Raw genomic sequence first — 13,779 nt, forward strand, 5'->3', positions numbered from 1 at the left:
TTTGCTTGATACTTGTTGATCTTCATAATGTCTTCATTTGATGTGTTGCTTTCCTCAATGCCTTAGTCCAAGTCACTTTAGCATCCTGTAAACTACAATTATAAACGCTAGCAAACTTATTAGTTCACAGGTTATGTTGATCATCAAACACCAAAACCTTTTGAGCCAAATGGTCCGAGACCCATTTTCCTCACACCCAACTCTAGCGACAAATTCGACGAGTAATTTCTCACCGTCCGTTCATCTTCTAGGGCAGCCCACGATGTGGCCCCACTGTGGCCCATAGACTCGACTATTGGGCCTCCTCAGTCGAGTTGTCTTTCCCGCCACCGAGTCTTCATCAGCTATCCCCTTCTTGATCCTCACATCGGCTCGGCTCGGCTTGACTCGTTGACAGACCAAACTCGACTCGGCTTGGCTCATTCATTCAACGAGCTCAGGCTCGGCTTAGCTCGAAATTGCCTCGCGAGATGGATCTTGATAAATAATATTGTATTATATAGTAATTTAATAGTATTTAAATGTGAAAAATATAATCATCATTTAACATTTTAAGTAAAATTATCTATTATCCATCTTTATTATATAGTTTAATTAATCTGGGACAACTGCTTTTTTACAGCCCTACTCATGAGCTTCGTACGACAGTGTGAAGAAGAGCAGGCAGCTTTTTTAAGCAATTGTACGTACCCATCCATGGTCGACGGAACCGCATCTATATCCACGGCCAGCTCATGTCAGCGTCACCGAAGTTGTTTCCAAACAAACAGAACCGGAAAGCTGCACCAGAGAAAAGAACGAGCTAGAAGAAAAGATAGCAGCCAAGAAGTCTCACAAGATCACGCCCGAGACAGCGAGGAAACGGAAAAACGGAGGTGTGACTGTGTGTTGTGAGTGACCAGAGCGGCGAGGAGCGGGGGCGGAGAGAGGACAGACGGGGTGCAGTGCACGCGACGCACGCGGCACCCTCGGCTCGCCGTTCACAATAAAATCCAGCCACGCCTGCGCATCCCTCGTCCTCGTCTCTCTCACAGCTGCTTTCTTCCTTCCTGTTCCTGCTCGTCGCCTCTCGAAAGCCAGGAGGAGTCTCGCCTCCCCCTCCTCGCGCGCGTGGCAGCTATGGCGATGGACGACCTCGCGGGCGCCTCCTCCTCCTCCTCCATGGCGGCGGCCGCCTCCTCCGACCCCTCGCACGGCTGGCAGACGGTGTCGTATCCCAAGCGCAACCGCAAGCAGGCGCAGCCGCCCCGCACCACGGCGCCCGATCTGGCGCTGCAGTCCAACGGCAAGCCTGGCGGCGTCTTCGACGCCGTCGAGAAGCGCTCCCAGGAGCGCCACCGCGCGCTGCAGCAGCAGCTCGCCTCCAGGGCGGCCGACCTCGACGACGCGCGGATCGCCGTTGCCACGGGCGCCGCCTACTCCGACGACGACGACTCCGACGAGGCCGCTGCCCCGCGCCAGGAGGGAGAGGTCAAGAAGCCTAAGAAGCCCAAGGTGAAGAAGCCGAAGGTGACGGTCGCCGAGGCCGCCGTCCTGATCGACGCCGAGAACCTCGCAGCGCACCTCTTCGAGATCTCGGTAAGGCCGCGTCAAACCTCTCCTCCCCGTCGAATTCCTGTTAAAAAAATGAGATCTTGTGATGATGGTCCGGATCAAGGTTTTGTCTTTTTACGGATCGGATCTGGGTAGGGTTTAGCGACGGATCTCGCTGGAATTGATGAAATTCCGACGAAATGCTAGGACGTACCGGGTTTCGGATCAAGTTGAACCAAAATTCTATCCAATATAGTACTGTTGCCTTGCCTGAAAGTCGGATCTTAGGATGTAAAGATGGATCTCGGGGAGCTCTGGGCTTTGGTATTAGGATTAGCCTGCAAAAGGTTGGTACACTTTCTGTTGTGTATGTATATTCTGATTATTTGTTCTGTGCAGGCATCGTACGAGAATCAACAGGACATTCAGCTCATGAGGTTTGCTGATTACTTTGGCCGGGCATTTGCAGCTGTGAGCGCATCTCAATTTCCATGGGCAAAGATGTTCAAAGAATCAACAGTGTCCAAGATGGTTGATGTGAGTTATCATATCACTAGATATTGTTCTGGAATCTATTTATGCATGTCATCATTTTTTTTCAGACTGCTTAGATGCAATTGCTGTCTGTAGGAGGTCTATTTTTTTAATGTTACTCTACTGTGCTGTAGCGCACGTAGTGATGCATTTGGTATTTATGTTTCACTCCAAAATTAGGAAAATCCATGCATTAAGGTCTTTGGTTTTTTATGCATGCGAAACTTTTTTCCAGATTGTGCTTAGTTGCAATTGCTGTTGATTGGAGGTTTATGTTTTAATGTTATGTTATTGTGCTGTAGCCGCACGTAGTGATGTATTTGGTATTTATGTTTCACACTAAAATTTGGAGAATCCGTGCAATAACGTCTCTGGTTTATATGCATGTGATCATTTTTTTCAGCTCATGCTTAGACGCAATTGCTGTTGATTGGAGGTTTATGTTTTAATGTTATGTTATTGTGCTGTAGCTGCACGTAGTGATGTATTTGGTATTTATGTTTCGCGCCAAAATTTGGAGAATCCGTGCAATAACGTCCCTGGTTTATATGCATGTGATCATTTTTTTCAGCTCATGCTTAGACGCAATTGCTGCCTGTTGGATGTTTATGTTTTAATGTTACGTTACTGTGCTGTAGCTGCACGTAGTGATGCATTTGGTATTTATGTTTCGCGCCAAAATTTGGAGAATCTGTGCAATAACGTCTCTGGTTTATATGCACGTGATCAATTTTTTTCAGCTCATGCTTAGACGCAATTGCTGCCTGTTGGAGGTTTATGTTTTCATGTTACGTTACTGTGCTTTAGCCGCACGTAGTGATGTATTTGTGTTTTTATGTTTCGCGCTAAAATTTGGAATATCTATGCATTAACGTCTCCGGTTTGGGAAACCGTTATGACACATTTGTCGTATCTTAACAAACTCAGATAACCAACTGAGGAAAGTGATTGAGGCCACCCTATTATTACAGTAACATGCATGTTCCCTGCATGGTGGCAGGTAGGCGCTCCGAATGCGTGAGTCCTGATTGGCCATCACCAGGGCCGTTCCTAAGTTTTGAGGGGCCCACGACAGGATTATAGACTGAGGCCCCAATACCACAGGAACTACTTTTTTTTTTTTACTATGTATCAGCTAATTAAAATAATTCAATTTGTCATGGAAAAACTTGAGCGGTAAAAATAGAAGTAAGACAGAAGCAAGAACCTGGACAGCGGGACTATCGCCGTAAGATAATCACGCTCGCAGGTGCGGCGTGCCCTAGCGTTCAGGTTCAGTATTGCCTTGTGTTGCTTGCCTGTGGGATGCAGCCTGCCTAGCTGCCTATCGTCCCCGTATGCACTAGGGTGGGGCCTCTGGGAATTGGGGGCCCAGATCGGTTGCCCTGCTCGACCCCCCTCAGGCAAGGCCTGGCCATCAATGTGATGATTATAACGTGCATGCCAAGAATATCGACTTGATTACACGAATTTTGCTAGTCAATTGTGTTGCAGTATACAGCTGGGTCAAGTTATTTAATTACTATATATTTTTAGCAACATTTTCCATATTAGGATGAAGTTATAATCCTTCATTGGTCACATTGATTTGTTATTATGTAATTCTATCTATGCTTGCAATTAATGTTCCCGTGTACTGATGGTGGTTGGCACTATTGTTCTGGCTTCATGAGCATGATTGTATTTTATATTACAGTATGAGATTTAATGATGATAATGCCTCTGATTTTTCTTTCTTATTCATTTTCGGTATGTGTCTAACTAATAACTGTGTTGAGCAGATCCCACTGTGCCATATATCTGAGGCTGTGATCAAGACTGTGAGTGATTGGATCAGTCAAAGATCTTCTGATGCCCTGGGAGACTTTGTTTTGTGGTGCATAGATAGCATCATGTCTGAATTGTCAGGTCCATCAGCTGGCCCTAAGGGTTCAAAGAAGGTTGCACAACAGTCTCCAAGGGCCCAGGTAACATTCAAGTCATGTTGACTTTTAACTATCATCCTAGGATGTATAATGTACATGTGTTTCTAAATACAAATAATATTCCAGTTGGAATCTTATTCCTTTTGTTGGATATGAAATGGGTCATGGCTGTATTATTCTTAACAAGTGAACATCTAGGTGAACGGATGAAAATGTACATTTTGTTTAATTAATTTTATTCGTCTGCAACTTGCGCTGAGATAGCAGATAAACTGGACATGCCAATGCCATGCCATATGTTTTATCATATGTGTTGAGCTGGACATCCCTGTTACTGGTGTCTGTTAGTAATGTATTGTGCTATTATGTTTATACACCATCTTGTGAAGAACAACTATGTAGATCGTGCAAATTTTATATTATTTGAGCAATATGCTGACATTCCACGTTTATAGATAGGAGTATGTGCTTTGTAGTGCCATGTACATCAAGTTCTAGTCTTCTAGATTGTGTAAAATTCAAATAGCCTGATGTATTTGTTTTCTAGATCTCCTTTCATATGTGTACATGTATTTGGATGTTACCATCATTATTTGATCAGAGGACTGATTTTTTTATTCTAATGTGGTTTTTGTTCACCATCTGATCCTGATTTTTTTTGCATTATTTCCATTTACGACTTAATGTGAATTGTGATTCTCCAGTTGTTGATGTGCCTTTTTGCCTTTTATGTAAGGTGTTTGTGAGCGGAATCAAATATTTGCATTAAGATCCTCCCAGACTATGGATCATATAGGTTTATCTATATGATAAATCTTAAGTTGTTGATGTTGACCAACACTCACTGAATTATTGGCCTTTTATTTGTAATGATGAATGGCTCGGTCTTTCTTTTTGGCTGGTACTTTTTTACTGATTGTTGATGATGACAGGTTGCAATCTTTGTTGTTCTTGCCATGACTTTAAGAAGAAAGCCTGATGTACTGGTAAATGTTATGCCAAAGATAATGGGAAACAATAAATATCTGGGACAGGAAAAGCTTCCCATCATTGTCTGGGTTATTGCTCAGGTACTCTCTTCCCTGGCACCTTTGTGCTAGTTACTACTTATGCTTTCCAATTCTTTACCATTTTTATAATTATATTTTTTTTGTACCAATTCTTTTCTGATGCACTGCAGGCCTCTCAAGGTGACCTAGTGTCTGGCATGTTTTGCTGGGCTCATTCTCTATTTCCCACATTATGTGCGAAGTCAAGTGGGAATCCCCTTGCAAGAGATTTGGTTTTGCAGTTGCTTGAAAGGTATTACTTAGTATAAAGCTCTAATTAGTAACATCATGGTGTTGCTGTGTTGTATATTATAAAGCACCATTCTGATTTCGTTTTAACACACTTTGAAAATATTTGTAGTTCTAACACCTCGTATTGTTTGTGTGTAGAATTTTGTCTGTCACCAAAGCTCGTTCTATATTATTGAATGGTGCTGTTAGAAAGGGAGAACGCTTAGTTCCCCCTGTTTCATTTGACTTGTTCATGAGAGCCACATTTCCTGTTTCTAATGCTCGAGTGAAGGTTCATTTTTTTCCTTCCTAAGCTCTTGTTAGTAAACATTCATGAGTCATGCTCTGATGACCTAAAACAATTCTGTAGGCTACAGAAAGGTTTGAAGCAGCCTACCCAATAATCAAGGAGTTGGCTCTTGCCGGTCCTCCTGGCTCAAAAACTGTGAAACAAGCATCACAACAGCTTTTACCTTTGTGTGCAAAAGCAATGCAAGAAAGTGAGTCGACATACTATCTTTTAATAGCTTACTGTACAGTCCTTTTTGCCTTTGTTTTGATACACATCTAATTAGCTTACTGGCGATATCATATCCAGACAACGCAGAGCTCACCAGGGAGGCTGTTGATGTTTTCATTTGGTGCTTAACTCAAAATGCAGAGTCTTACAAGCAGTGGGTGAGTATTCTTTAGTCTTTTGTCCATTTGTCCTTGTACTGTAGCTCCACGCAAGAAAGTTGTGCCTTAAGTGGCTTGTTTTTTCAATTCTCAGGAAAGAATTTATCTTGAAAATATTGAAGCCAGTGTTGCTGTCCTGAGCAAAGTTGTGATTGATTGGAGGGATGTGTCTCCTAAGCTCAGTTCTGAAGCTCTCAAGGCAACAGTGAAGAACTTTAAGGCTAAGGTAAGACAAGTGATTGTTTCATAAATTGCTTTGTTTAACTTCAACATTTTTACAGTTCAGATGTTAATCTCATTCACATTATATTTTATGTGCAACTTTTTGCTACTCCTGAATAAACTAAAAGGAATAGTTTTTAAAATGTTAACTCACGTTGTGAAGTGCCTGAAGGTATGATGCCAAAATGAACAACACATATTATGTTACTTTAGGCATTTCCCACTGTGATTCATATGCACAGCCAAAGCATACTAGTTTGACCAAGGCATGCAATATTATTACTCATAGCATATGCATATCCTTAGACATTCATGTATTTTAAACCTCTAATTCGTACATTTGTTGCTATGGCAGAATGAGGCTGCGCTGGAGTCCACAACAGATGCTGGAAAGCAGGCATCTATCAAAGAAGCAGACAAGCACTGCAAGGCGATCTTTGGAAAGCTGACCCGTGGCGCCACCTGCCTGAAGAGCAGCCTGGTGGTCATCGCGCTCGCTGTTGCTGCTAGTTACGTGCTGTCTCCTGGCATGGACCTCGAGAAGGTCCAGGCGATGGTCTCATCGCACCTGTCGTTCTAAACATACCTGTCCAGAATCTCCAGACGTGGATCTAAATTATACGAGCCATCCAAAGGGGATGGCTCACTCATCAGTGAAGAGAGCTCAGGGGGTGAGAATAAGAGGGGGATAGGCGCTAGAACCGAAAGGGTACAGTTTCCTGAGTTGCCTTTTTTTATTTTTCCCGCGTCTCCTCGAGCAGCAGTGCGTGGGAGGAGACGCAGTCGACTTTGCAGGGAGTTGGTTAATCGGTAGACTGATGGGTGCGAAGAAGGTCAAGTCAAACGGCTCAACCAGAGGATTAACACCTTTGCTTTTCTCTTTCTGCATCTGAGATGATTGCAAACAGTTTTGGTTTAAAAATTAAGAATCTTGAATCGTATTCGGTGCTGTGTGCTTGTCGGCTAAATGTATCTGTTGCGTTGATATCCGATTAAATTGCGTGTGATGCTGTGCTCGTGTCAGTGTGCTGTTGTCGAAGATCTCCCTTTTTGCAGGTGTGAATGTGATGCCTGAAGGCCTTTTGAAACATGTTCCATTTTTTTGGACGCCGGAGGTGCTGGTTAATTTCTGGTTAATTTATTTATTTGAGGAATCGGTCTGAATCCCAAGGGTCTGTATGTGCAGGTGTGATGTCTGATGTTGGAGCGTGAAGATCTTTTGAAATATGTTGCATTTCCAGATGGTTTTTGGACGAGGGAGATGCTGGTTAATTTCTGGGTTTTTTTATTTGAGGATTCGATCTGAATCTCAAGGGACTGTATGTTATCTACTGTCTCTTGGTGGTGTGGATACTGTGGATGAGAAGGTTTTCCTTCATGCCCGATTATTATCTGCAGCTTATGTGGGACTGGTCCAGATGTCAATTTTTTATGATCTACCATATCATTTTTCCTCTTAGGTCTCTAATTTCTCCATGATCTATCGTACTGGGAATAGAAGAGATGAGAATTTTGTCTCCAGGACAAAAAAAGGTTTTGTAGACAGGCACATCAAGATTCGTTTGTCTGGTGGACACCATGAAAATGTATATTTGTTCAAATCACACTATATTAATTAAAAACCTTTTTTCTATCTAGAGGAAAAATGATATCTGGTAAGAGGATAAAAATACCTTTAGTACTAATCGTACCTATTTAAAAGTTGGGAACGGATTAGGTCACCAAGCACTTAGTGCAAACTTTGCAAACCAACATGTTTCATAAAAGATGATAAAAGATGATACATGATGAAAGAATTATTTTGTAAAATTGTTATGACTGATTGTATGGTTTGCACCAAGTGTTCGATTGCATCTGATCCGTTCCCTAAAATTTTGATATACCTCGTCAAGTAGCCACATTTTTTGATATAAAAATTATCATCATTTAGCATCACACAATTTATGCTGTGACAAGCCATCATACATAATTAATACATCGGTAAAATTTTACATTATTTGTTTAATATTAATATTTTAATGATGTCAAATAAAAGAACTATAATTTTTTTGGATTTTATTGAGAGCTATAATGTTCGCTTAAAAGTATCATGACACCATGTAGATGACAAGTGCTTATACGTGTTTACTATGCCGCTGGAACTTATATTTTTAATATATTAACGACCTTAAATTTTAAAAATATTAAACTAGAAAATTTTAGTTCTATAATCAAGATACATGATGTTTTATATAAAAATCATATTTATTCAACGTCGTATGATAAAGATATGATTTTTTTCAAGAGACTTGCCATGATATTCGTGTTGGTATGATAAAATAATACATTGACCTTAAAAAAATAGTTCCTCCATTTTTTTTATTTGTAGCGGTTTAGTTTAAAAGTAAACGACAAATATTTACCACGTCACAACATAATTTTATCAAGCCATGTGCGTTGGCGCAATAAAGAAGTTAACAAAATAAAAAAGAAAATAAGTAGAAGTTAATTTTAAAACAAAAGTTATCAAAAAACTAAAAAATGAAGAAAAATTTTCCAAGAGCGGATGCAGTAGCTATGACAAGACTGGACATACCACATGGAAGAGACGCATACGTGGCCAACGTGCGACAGTTGTGAGGTATTCATGCGATGGGTTTGTGATAGATAACTATCCGCTTGAGTCTATTTATTTTAAACTAGGTATATTTGTAACTGAGGTCTTCTCTCCTTCTATATATATATATATATATTTTAAAATATTTTGATTCAAACAGTGTGTTGCTTAAAAAAACAAAAAAAAATTTGTAAACTAAACCAACTAGTAAAATGTGATACACAAAAACCTTCTGAGGTCCTGGGGACAAATTTGTCTAGAGTTAACAAAAGTTCCAAACGTTCTTCCCGTATTGGAAATCATATTCCTGGACTGGGCGGCGACGTGTCGAGGCGGAAGCGCCGCGCCGGCGGCGAAGAAAGGGGGCAGATTGACAGGGTGGGTGGGTACGGGCGTACGGCTATCGCTTCGCCCCCTGCACATCCGCACATGGGGGTGCGTGGCTTTGCTTGACTCGTGATTAGAGACGTCAACGGGGACCCGATACCCGCTAACTCGTGGGAAATTTCCCTATTAGGGTATGGGTATGAGACAAAATTTGTCCCCATAGGTATGGACATGGGACAAAATCTCTACCCATTGGGTAAACGAGTATGAGTTTGGGAAGCAATAATCCAAACCCGATTACCCATGGGTATTTCATATGTGTACATCTATCCTATTTGTATGAATGAGTTGAGGCCGAGTCGACCATCAAACCTAGCAGACTCCATTTCTTATATTGGTCCCAAAGTACTGATTTCTTTTCTGATGGATGGATGAATGAATCATGGTTCATGGATGAGTGTTTGTCGATGTGGTGATGTATAAAATCTAGATAGTTTGTGCTAGATGTTAGTACCTAGTTATCCCTTAATTGGGGATGGGGACCCATTGGGGACCCGAAACCCAAATGGGGATGGGTATGAGATGGATTTTGTACCCATGATGGATATGAGTATGGGTATAGGGATGTACCAAATATGATGGGGATGAGTCTGAAATGCTATAACCCGGTGGGGAATTATGCATTGACATCTCTACTCGTGATGGAATGGAGTGGAGTCAGCGCCAGCACGACGCTGGATTGGTGATTGGTGGCGGTGCGGAGGACGGTGCGCCCGCCCACGCGTCGAGCGCCACAGACCCGACGCGCCCGGCATGGCAGGGCAAGGCAGCCGCACGAGCCGCTTCTAGCCTGCTGGTCGGAGTCGGAGGGCCGGGCCAGGGCTGGGTGTGGTCGCCACTGTTCCAGAGTGCCCAGTGGTGCCGCCTGCCGCGGTAGTACAAACTACAAAGGCAAAGGGGACTCCCCCGCGTCCGCTTCCCTCGCCCCCCCAGTCCCCAGACATGGCGCCCTGCGCGTCCCCGTCCGCCCTCGCGCTCTCCGCCAGCACGCGGGTAGGTCGCCAGCCCCAACAACGGCGAGAATTCGCCACTACCCTCTCGTGTCTGCCGTGCGCAGCTGGTTGATTTGCTCTGCATCTGCCTTGCTGCAGGTCAGCATCCTCCGGCTCCCGCTGGCGCTGCGGCAGCGGGCGGAGGCGCGCGTGCCCGGCGCCCAGTTCCGCCCGTCGACCGCGTGCTCCTGGGCGCGCCCCTTGCTGCCCGAGCTCGCGGGGGCGGTCCCTCGTGCCGGCGCCCGCGGCACTGGCAGGAGGACGCAGCCGCTGTTCCGGCCTCGCGCATGTACGCTCCCTTGAACAGTTCGATTTTTCTCATTCTTCGAACTGTCTGTGAAATTGACCTGGCTGAAATTGACATTGACAGTGACGACGACGTCTCAGATTGCCAGCTGCGCCTTCACCCTGGGCACGGTCGCCGTCCTCCCCTTCTACACCCTCATGGTCGTCGCCCCCAACGCCGACATCGTGAGCCATCTTCCTCCGTCATTCACAACTTAATAACTCAAGGCATGGAGCTCTCTCGTCAGTGGTCACCACCTCATGTCCTCATCTCCCTGCTCCTGCGCGCAGACCAAACGCACCGTGGAGAGCGGCGCTCCCTACGTCGCCCTGGGCCTCCTCTACGCCTACCTGCTCTACCTGTCCTGGACCCCCGACACCCTGCGCGCCATGTTCGCTAGCAAGTACTGGCTCCCTGAGGTACTGTGCTACGCGTTGTCCCAATGTTCTGCTGCTGTTAGCTGCTGCTGCTAGCTGCTCACAGAGATGGGATGGGACGACTTGGCAGTTGGCGGGCATCGTGAGGATGTTCGCGAGCGAGATGACCGTCGCCTCCGCGTGGATCCACCTCCTAGCAGTCGACCTCTTCGCGGCAAGGTCAGGCACGCACCACTGAACCAACCAACCAACCAAGTAGCAGTGCTGGGACTGAGGGGGACGCGTCGCGCGTTTTGGTTTGGGTTTGCAATGCAGGCAGGTGTACCACGACGGCCTCAGGAACAACGTCGAGACCAGGCACTCTGTCTCGCTGTGCCTGCTCTTCTGCCCGGTTGGGATCCTGGCTCATGTGCTGACCAAGGTACTGGCAGGGGCAGTTGCCCGCTCACACTGATGATTGCAATTGGGTGGTTGTATTGTATCTAGGATTCTTCCATTGTTACCATGTGGAGATGTGGATTGAGCGGAATTGATAGGGTTTACCGTTTGATTCACCAAATGTAACGTAAATGATAAGAGTAACGATTCACACTCGAATACCGGTGGTAATAAATTTAAATAAGGCGGTATCCATTTATAATACGGTTGGACTTAAACAAACGTTAAATCGTTATACTTTGGTAACGTAATGGTAACCGATAACGTTAAATCATGTTTGTTTAAGTCCAACCGGTATCGATATCATACTACAAATGTATACCGTCTTATTTAAATTTATTACTACCAGTATTCGAAGGTGAATCGTTACCATTACTATTTACGTTACATTTGATGAACAAAATAAATCCCAAACAAGTTAAATTTTTTAACTTTTTCTAATTCTATTCAATCTATATGTAATAGGAATAACCGAACGAGCCGGTTTTATATGATCTGGATATGAATAAAACTGGTTTAACGCACCGATTCTTGCCATGTGGGCTCGCCTATTTTTTTTCAAAAAACAAAAATGCTGACAGCTGAATTCACTTACGGGATCCATTCATTTTTGAGTAATTAGAATTTATTTAATAAAGTAATCTATTTAGTTTGAAATTTAACTTTTCATCACTTTTTCAAAATTTAGATATAAGTCTATCTCAAATTTATGTGATAAAAGATCAGAAATGATTTTTTATAAGTAGAATTTGTTTTTACTCTATAATTTATAGAACGCTCTTCAGCTCACTCCTCTATAATAAAAATATAGCACATAAATATCTTCAATATCTTTCTACCAATATTATACAAATATATTTTATATAAAATCAAATTAGATTAATTAATATATGCTTAAGTTACTACTAAAATGAATTCAATTCTAAGGATTCAAACATGACTTTATCGTCTAGGAATTTATAGTATACTATTTTAGTGCCCGTGCGTTGCAACGGGAACATATAATACTATGATAGTTATGAGAAAATAGTTCTTTTAGAAGAGCAACTTCAGGATCCACACATTTAGTTGCTTTCCAAATTTTTAGCAGCAAAAGTACTTTTCAGCAAATAAACCAAACACAACCTTGGTTACCTGTCTTGTGTAGATTTAGTCATGGTCGTTTCGGATCCAGCTCAATTATTGAAGCATCAAATTTTATTGGCCACTTCATATGCATATTAATCGCTCAATTATTCGGACCCACACATCACACGAAAGTTTGGAAGCTCTATTTATATTTGCTTTTCAGTATAACCAAAATAAGCAAGAAGAATAATATTGATCTAAATCCAACGTAGTCGAACATTGGGAGCATATGAGCAAGACAGGCATGATAAGCAACGTCTTCTAACTTTTGACTATCTAGTGTACAATGTACAATTTGAAATGCGTGAAAATATACTCCCTCCACCTCAAAGTAGTGTTGCTCTAAATTTTTCCAAGCACGTTCTTGCACAGCTTGAATGCCCTACATTATGTCACCAGAATAAGAGTTACGACTGAATATAGTAGTCACAGTGCTAAGGAAACATTTACCTATTGAATCCTGTTGGGATCAATGGAACTTGTTGTCTAAAATTAAGAATAATTTAATTCCTGCATAAAAGTTTAAGCTGTATAAAAATTTAGTATATCACACATTTTATTATATAATAACACCTAACACCAAAAGAAGAAAAATAAAGGGCAAGGGCAAATTTCCAGAACTTGCAACTAAGAAGATGGTAAACTAAGAGACGACAACTCAATACATATAACTGATATATCCATCTGAGAGAACTGTAGAGATAAGTTCAAGATGGATTTAAAGGCAGATAAGTTAGAATTCATAGAAAAAAAATCTAAAATTCCTATAATTAACATCTTGTCAATTTTCCCATATATTCGAAGACTTCCCAATCCATTTGTTTGTATGATGCATCGTTATGCAAAAGAAGAAAGAAAAAACTTAGTACTCAAGCTGTAGATAACCACAACATCTTAGCAACTAAAAATAATGATAATGAACAAAAAACACTCCATGTTAGGCATGAGCGCGTGTCATATTTGTTTCCAATAAACTATTGCCGCATAATTGAATCAATGGCTTAATGCCCATTCACATTATCATGAGAATTGACAAGGCATGAATATCATAAACATAGTATGTTGGGGAACAAGATAACAAGGCAACAAGATAACAAGGCGGACACATATTTGATCGCTCGGTAAATCAATGGGGCATGACCAGAATTGGTCGCAACCAGTTGCAGTCAAAACTGAAGTGAAACTGAGGCCCTGTTTGTTTGCCTATAGGATTAGATAATCTACCTTATGGATTATACAAGCACCTAATGAGCTGTTTATAAATTATTATAATCTAGATATCTAAATTATATAATCCATCTAATAAGCCATCTTTCAACTTATTTAAGTTAGATTATATAATCTAGAGGGTAAACAAACAGGTCTGAGTGGGGAAACAAAAGTTTTCCTCTACATAATGTAAT

At 42.2% G+C, this 13,779-nt stretch overlaps 2 protein-coding genes across 3 annotated transcripts; both read left to right on the forward strand.

Moving 5' to 3' along the window:
* Window positions 1-1,024: 1,024 nt before the first annotated feature.
* Window positions 1,025-7,169, forward strand: LOC100382048 (uncharacterized). The gene is made up of 10 exons (NM_001394902.1): window positions 1,025-1,578; window positions 1,933-2,070; window positions 3,849-4,034; window positions 4,925-5,062; window positions 5,173-5,294; window positions 5,432-5,564; window positions 5,643-5,772; window positions 5,871-5,950; window positions 6,045-6,176; window positions 6,528-7,169. Exons 1-10 carry the CDS (start codon window positions 1,120-1,122, stop codon window positions 6,750-6,752), a joined length of 1,743 nt encoding a protein of 580 aa, NP_001381831.1. The 5' UTR covers window positions 1,025-1,119; the 3' UTR covers window positions 6,753-7,169.
* Window positions 7,170-9,953: 2,784 nt separating this feature from the next.
* On the forward strand, window positions 9,954-11,772 carry LOC100274357 (Protein ABA DEFICIENT 4 chloroplastic). Of its 2 annotated transcripts, XM_008674309.4 has the most exons (6): window positions 9,954-10,148; window positions 10,247-10,436; window positions 10,518-10,618; window positions 10,724-10,852; window positions 10,941-11,029; window positions 11,126-11,772. In XM_008674309.4, the coding sequence occupies exons 1-6, from the start codon at window positions 10,098-10,100 to the stop codon at window positions 11,262-11,264; spliced, it is 699 nt and encodes a 232-aa protein (XP_008672531.1). In that variant the 5' UTR covers window positions 9,954-10,097; the 3' UTR covers window positions 11,265-11,772. The 2 variants fall into 2 exon arrangements, with proteins under 2 accessions (XP_008672531.1, NP_001142189.1); NM_001148717.1 differs by having other exon boundaries at window positions 10,052-10,148; window positions 10,941-11,337.
* The last annotated feature ends 2,007 nt before the right edge of the window (window positions 11,773-13,779 follow it).

The sequence above is a fragment of the Zea mays genome, chromosome 3 (assembly GCF_902167145.1).
Source record: "Zea mays cultivar B73 chromosome 3, Zm-B73-REFERENCE-NAM-5.0, whole genome shotgun sequence".
Lineage (NCBI taxonomy): Eukaryota > Viridiplantae > Streptophyta > Magnoliopsida > Poales > Poaceae > Zea > Zea mays.